The sequence below is a fragment of the Calypte anna genome, chromosome 8 (genome assembly GCF_003957555.1).
Source record: "Calypte anna isolate BGI_N300 chromosome 8, bCalAnn1_v1.p, whole genome shotgun sequence".
NCBI lineage: Eukaryota > Metazoa > Chordata > Aves > Apodiformes > Trochilidae > Calypte > Calypte anna.
In genome coordinates, this window is record NC_044254.1 from 3,742,811 (window position 1) to 3,749,317 (window position 6,507).

At 51.2% G+C, this 6,507-nt stretch overlaps 1 protein-coding gene across 1 annotated transcript; it reads right to left on the reverse strand.

Moving 5' to 3' along the window:
• Nucleotides 1-2,049: 2,049 nt before the first annotated feature.
• On the reverse strand, nt 2,050-3,157 carry FAM163A (family with sequence similarity 163 member A). Its single transcript, XM_008494817.2, has 2 exons — nt 3,065-3,157; nt 2,050-2,451 (listed from the first exon to the last, which is right to left on the reverse strand). The coding sequence occupies exons 1-2, from the start codon at nt 3,155-3,157 to the stop codon at nt 2,050-2,052; spliced, it is 495 nt and encodes a 164-aa protein (XP_008493039.2).
• Between the last annotated feature and the right edge of the window lie 3,350 nt (nt 3,158-6,507).

Consider the following 6,507-nt stretch of genomic DNA (forward strand, 5'->3'; position numbering starts at 1 on the left):
TGCATGTAATGAAGACAACAATGTCCTTCCTTTCACCAGAAGGGTCACCCATAGAAGCATTAATTATTCCCACTCTTTGGAGGTCCTGTGCTGCCATTATGGTGGGAAGCTTCACTGCTTGCCAAGAGGTAGAATTGGGTGCTAGGAACCACCGTGCCTGTAATCTGTGCCCTACAAGGGACCAGCATCACAGGGCTGGCAGGCTGCAAGTCAGGCTGGGATTTATTAACTTCTTGTGGCACCCAGCAGGATGGAGACTGAGCTGAGGAGATGCTCTACTGGAGAACGATGGGATTTACTGAATTAGCCAAGGTATTTTCCCAGTTACAGACTGTATTTTCAGACTGCCTGTGAACTATCAGGCAGTGGGATCCAAAGGCTGCTTCTTTCACCTTCCCTCGTGCCTGCTCTAAATGCCAGAGGACATGGGAAGGAGACTCTTTAAAAGAGATGCAGCTGGTCTCCAGCTAATGGCAATAAAAAGTATTTCTGCTCCAGAGGTTGAGGAGATGGTGCTCAATGTTTGCTCAAAAGGCTGTGGAAAATGTGGACTGGGGCAATATGTTTGGTTTCAAGGACCATCACTACCTTTGGTGTTCATCTGGCTCCTTTTCTTCGGGTAGTTTGAGAAGAGGTGCCAAGGCATGAGCAGGTCCAAAGTGTGAATCAGCTTTTAGCCTGGCAACAGAGACATTCGAGGCTGATACAGCTCCATGCTGAGACCTGGAGGTAAAGTCCAAATCCTAGGAGCAGCAGGATGACTTCTAGATTGTAATTCTGAAGAAAAACAACTAAACAAACCACCTCTCCCACTTCAGAGAAGCCATACCCTATATTGCAAAGGCATGGGGAGTGTTTCCAGCTCTTCCTTCCAACAGCAGCCACGGGGCAGCTTGGGTCCCTCCTCCCTTCCATGAATGGGAAGTGCTTGGCCAAGTGGTCCTGTGCCTGTGAATGATGAAAATGTCCTTTTAGTAATTTTTCACCTAATTGGATTTATGGTGGAAGAAGGAACTTTCCCACATTCATTTTTGTGGAAAGGCAGAGTCATCGGCTGTCGGTATGAGCCACGGTGAACCCAGCTTTGGGTCATCATCATCTTTCAAAGGCAAAATGGGGGTGGGGAACACTGATCACTTGAACAGCACTCTCCCACTGTGGGTCCCACTAAGGAGGAGATGTGAGGTCAAAAGGAAAAGAAGTCCTAAAGCCAGCTTTCCTCTGGCAGTTGGGGTAGGATGGGTAGGGTGGCCAAACTGAAGGTGACTTCAATGCTGAAGGTGACCAAAACTGAAGTAATTTAGGGGTTCAACTCTTTCCATACATAAAAAATCTTGTCACTTATGTTGGGTCCAAGTTAAAATCGTTCCTAAGAAAGCTTGTGAAGAGTAGAAGAGGTGGAGCTTCAGCCGCAGAAGGATCACCCTGTGCCCATGTGTGTATGTGAGCCATTTTGTGAGCAACTTCGCCTCCCCCAATGGTGACCGGAATTAACACCTTCAGCTTCTTCACCATCTGCAGAGCCCGAAGCAGGTGGGAGGTGGTGTCCTACCTTCCACTGGAACACAAAAGCTAAACTGTTAGTGGCAACTAATGCAGTATGAGGGGAGCAGGACCATCCACATCCTTCTTTGCTTTCCTGTCACCAGTCGCAGCTGAGGGGCAGGACTTGCTGAAGGTGTCGGTCATCTCCTTAGATAGCTGCGTGGGGACACTGACACCAGAGACCTCTCTCAGGAAGTCAGTGGAGCCTGGGGGTAATTAAATGAGGTTGTACTGTACATAGCCCTCGTTAGACAAGCCCCTTCAGGAGACAGAGTAGAATAATAATGACACTTGTGATGGGTTTGGAGGTGGCCAGTTTAATGTCGCCCTTCGAGGTCTCTCTCATCTTCTCGCCCTTTAAAGTTTTGCTGTGCTGGGCAGTTCAGCAGGAGGATGCTGCTGGTCTTGGTTGGGCTTTGGGGGTCCTCTCTGCCCCTCTTTCCCCAAAAAAGCCAAAGTGAAAAGCCCCTTCTAGTAGGCACCAGCTGGGGACACCCAGGGTGCCTACACCTCGGTGCTGACTGCCCGTGGGTTGGGGAAGCTCTCGCGGAGGAGGCCCCGGCGGCTCAGCGAGTAGCTCTGCAGAGCAGCCATGGTGATGGGTGGCCCCATCTCCTTGTAGCAGGCTGGGGCATAGGCCACCCTCTCCCCCCCGTTGTGCACCATGTCATCAGTCCGGATGTAAAAAGGAGGGGGGGAGGCATAGGGAGAGCAGGTGGGGCAGTAATTGGGGGCCCCGTGCTGGTTGAGCTCACTGCAGGGGGACACAGGGCTGCCTTGCCCGTCCACCACGTGGGAGCTGCTGCAGGCATTGCAGGTGCCCAAGTGCAAGTGGGTGGGAAGGTCGAGTTCTTCCTCTTCCTCCTCCTCTTCCTCACCAGAGTCATCTTTCTTGCAGCAATAGTACTGGGCAGAAAGGAAGGGGTTGCATTAGAGGAAGCGGAGAGGCCGGTGGGCAGACTCAGCTTCTGAGCCTCATCCCCACTCCCCTCATCCCCCTCTGCTCCATGAATACCTGGGTCCTGCAAATCCAGAGCCAGGACCTGAGCATGCTGCAGGAGGCAGCTGCCAGGGAATTCATCCTCTCTCCTCCCAGCCAGGTTTGCAAGGGGTATTTTACTTGTGCCAGTTGGAAACTACTCCAAGTAACCGCTGGGCTTTTCATCATCATATGGGTGCTGCTGCACAGTACACACTTCACATTAACTTTTAAAGAGCAGGAGGTTGTTGAAAGCCTCCTTGTTTAATTTACAAGGGGAATGGGGAAACAAATTTAAAATCTCCATCTGGTATTGCAAACCCAGCCAAGCCTACACCTAAATTACACTTACAACTCTTTGGGGAGTCCCCCCTGTGCTCAGAGGAGGAAAGGACATAACTCTGCAGCACCTGGGGCAAAAGGGTTTTCAAATCTTTGCCCACGATGGGAAAGAAACCCCCCCTGCAGCAGGATTTTGGCCTGAGGAGCAGGAGCACTGCTGGGGTTGGTCACAAGCTGGGGGACAGCCATGGTGCTCACCTGTAGCCTACAGTAACAGAGGACAGCAATGATGCACAGTAGGATCACAGTTGCTAGGATTCCCCCGGTGATAACAACAGTTCCCGCTGTCATCCGACCAATTCTCCATCAAACTCTGAAAGGCAGGACCCACAGGGACATGCATCACCCTAGGACAGGGATGTCACCTCCCCCATGGCTTTATCACCACTTCACAGATGTGATTGATGTCCATGAGGCATCCCAAAATACCACACCACTATTCCTCCTTTCCCCAGCTGGAAAACTAGCACCAAATATCCTAGTTCTCTTCTTTGGAGGGGACACTGGAGATGCAGCATTGTGTCCCCTCACTGCCACCCCTGCCTCTGGCTTGGGGTCTTTGGGAAACACCTGGCAGTCCCCTCACAGATCATCCTCCCCCTTCCCAGCCAAAAACACAGTTTCTGCTTCAAAACACAGAAAAACCAAGCACGGATTTCCACAGGGAAAAGCCAGAGGAGCCTTTGAACTCATCAGCTCTGATAGTGTGAGCCCAAAAAGTCCACCCTGGCTGCCTGATGGGCACTGACACGTTAAATGGGGGCTCCAACAGGAGCTGAGCAGCTCCCACAGCCACCCCCCCCATGCCATGGGACCTGAGAGCTTCTTACATCCACTCACAGAGGTCTTGGACCTGGGAGAAGTGGAGAGAGAGTTTACTTGTGGCCCAAGAGCACCCCTCTCTATTGGTTTCCCCACTTCCCAAAAATCTGATTTAGGACCTGTGAGAAGCCTGCTTTATGTTCTACATCCCACAGGGGCAGGGGCACCTGCCTGTGCCCCTTGGGAGCCTCCATGGTGCAAAAAATGGATGATGGTGATATTTATTTATTTATGTTAAACTTGGAGCAAGGAGAGGAGACATTTCCCAAGCTCAGAGAAATACTCAGCAGGAGAAGGCTCTGCTCTCAGCAGCTCATGAATCCAGGAGGGTCAGAGGGTGAAGGGCTGGCTTAGTCAGCACTCAGCTTTTTCCCTTTTTAAAATTAATTACAGAGAAGGTGGATGCATCACCTCCCAAGCAGCTGATGTGTTGTGGGTGTTGATGGGAAAGGGGCTCAGCTGCCATGGAGGGGATGGAAGGCTGAGCCCAGTGTCCCCCCCCCCACTGCCCCATTTTCACCTACCTGGAACAGGACAGGCAGGGTCACACCAGCCCAGGGGCAAATGTCTGGTACAGACAGTGCTGCATGGCCATGGGGAGATGCTGGCAGCCCTGGGAGAAAGAAAAAGGAAAAAAAAAATCACTATCAGCCTCTCCCCCTCTTCCCAAGTGGACTGCTCAGTGTCCCCATCCACACTGATGCTACCTCTGTCTCTGCAGAGTGGTGAAATAAATTGCTTTTTTTTAGGCAGCCTGACAGAAAAAAGGATGCTGAAAAGATGGGTAAACACAAACCACCAGGATCCTGTGCCTGAAACCTGAAATTTCACCAAACATGAGGGCAATGGGTGCACCCACCTTCTATTGGTGCCTGCTGCAAGCACATTTCATTACCAGCCTCCACCTCCCTCTGTGCCTCCTCCAGAGCCCAGCTAATTGATAGGGCCCAAGTGCCAGCTGAGGAGATCTAATTACCCATGCAGCCTTAATTAATGGAGGGAGGTGACAGCTTCCAGATGAGACCTCCCCAACTCTGCCCCCAGCCCCTCACTGCCCATTGGGCAGGGGGGCACCATAGGGACCTCCCCACCTTAAAAATCACCCCTCCTCCTCACTTGGCTGCTGTGATCTGCAGGATCCAGCCCTCCACAAATTGATTTGCAGCTTTTGGAAGGTTTCCATATGGAGCCAAAAGTCGTGTGTGCATTGGGTTTCCTCCTTGAGCCACTCTCACACACACAAAAAATCCAACAAACCCCCCCCCCAAGAAATCAATCAATAGCTCCATCACCCAGCTAATATCTCCATCCACCAGGGGACCAAATATAGAGATAATAATAGACCCTAATAATAGACCCTAATAATAGACCCTAATAAAAGACCCCAACATGCTCAGCTGCTGCACCCTGGTACCAAACTGCACCCCAGAATGCAACCAGGGTCAGCAGGGGAAATAAACACAGGGGAGCCTTCAAGGGAGACACTGCCTCTCTGAGTGGCATCCTGAAGAGGGAAAAGCTGATGTTGGTGGCTGGAAATGGCAAATGTTGACCTTCAGTGACCCCTTAGAAGGGCTGTGCTGGGAGGCAGGGAGTGATGGATAGAGCAGGCAGCTGCCTGCACCCAGAGAACTTCATTTCATGGGAGCTGTGATTTGATTTAGAGCTCAGAGAGCAGCATCCAATTTAGCCCGAGGTTTGGAATGAGCAGGTAGCCTTGGAGATTCACCCAAGAAGGAGAGAGAGTGGCTCTGAAGAGCCTTTGGTCACCTCCAAATCCAACTGGTGATGTTGTGAGGATAGCTGGGCTTCCATGTGCCCAGTCTCTTGAATTCCCAGCTCTGGGCTTGCTGGGATTGGTGTTTCACCAATTATTATTCCTTATTAAAAAAGTGAATGCTTTAAAGAGGAAAAAAAAAGACAAAAAGCAAAATAGAAGAGGACTGGTACTTTTCCTCAGCTCTGCTTTCAGAGAGGAGGAAGTTTCTTCCCTTCTTCCTCCCCTCCAAATCCTCCTTTCTGGCAGCTCATTTTCTACCCAGTTTGTGCCTATCAAAACAGCCTTCTCTAGCCCACAGCCATCTTCTACAAGGATGCAGAAGGGGGTATAACATCTCCCAGGGAAGGAGCAATAGCTCCAATCTCAGGTCTTGGGAATTTTAAGATAAATATGACCAGAAAGGGGCAGGACAACTACATTGGCCTCTTCCAGCCCTTGCAGGAGACACACAGCAGCCCCAGCAGCTGCATCCCTGTGATGGGGATACCTTCATTTTTCACCTCCCACCTCCATTCTTCATCCCCAGGCACATCCAAGCCTGCTGAGAAAGGAGAATTTTGGGCACCACAGAGTTTTAGCAGCCCAGCCCAACGCATTTGTAGGGCTCCCCTAAAAGCCTCAGGCTGCCAAGCTGAGCCCAGTGGCAAGGATGAGATGCAGAAGAATGGCAGGGACATCCACCTCTTGCAAAACTCCCTGGGATGTACTCCCATTTCTCCTCCAGGCTTAGGAAGGAAGTTGAAAGATAGGGAAATATTCCAATATCCTTCTTTTCCTGCTCAGGGGCAGCTCAGGAGAGGGGGCTGCAACCCCAGGGTGGGCATGGGGACCCTCTGGTGGCTAAACCATTGCTGAATAAAATTAAGATTTGGAGAAGTGCATTACCTTCCCAGCCCTTTGCCAGCTTTTGGGATGTGATCTGACATGCCAGGCAGAGGTGTCACTCTGTCCCTGCTGGGGACAGGAGCAGGTGGAAGGAGGGTCCCTGGCCATATCCAAGTCCTCCAGGCAGCACTGCTTGCTGCAGAGATACATTTTC

What these genes read in the sequence shown, in the direction of transcription:
- FAM163A (XM_008494817.2), bottom strand. Translation starts at nt 3,157, where the DNA reads ATGACAGCGGGAACTGTTGTTATCACCGGGGGAATCCTAGCAACTGTG. An exon ending in TCTGTTACTGTAGGCTACAG is followed by an intron (nt 2,452 to 3,064) that starts GTGAGCACCATG and finishes CTTTCTGCCCAG; the next exon opens with TACTATTGCTGCAAGAAAGA.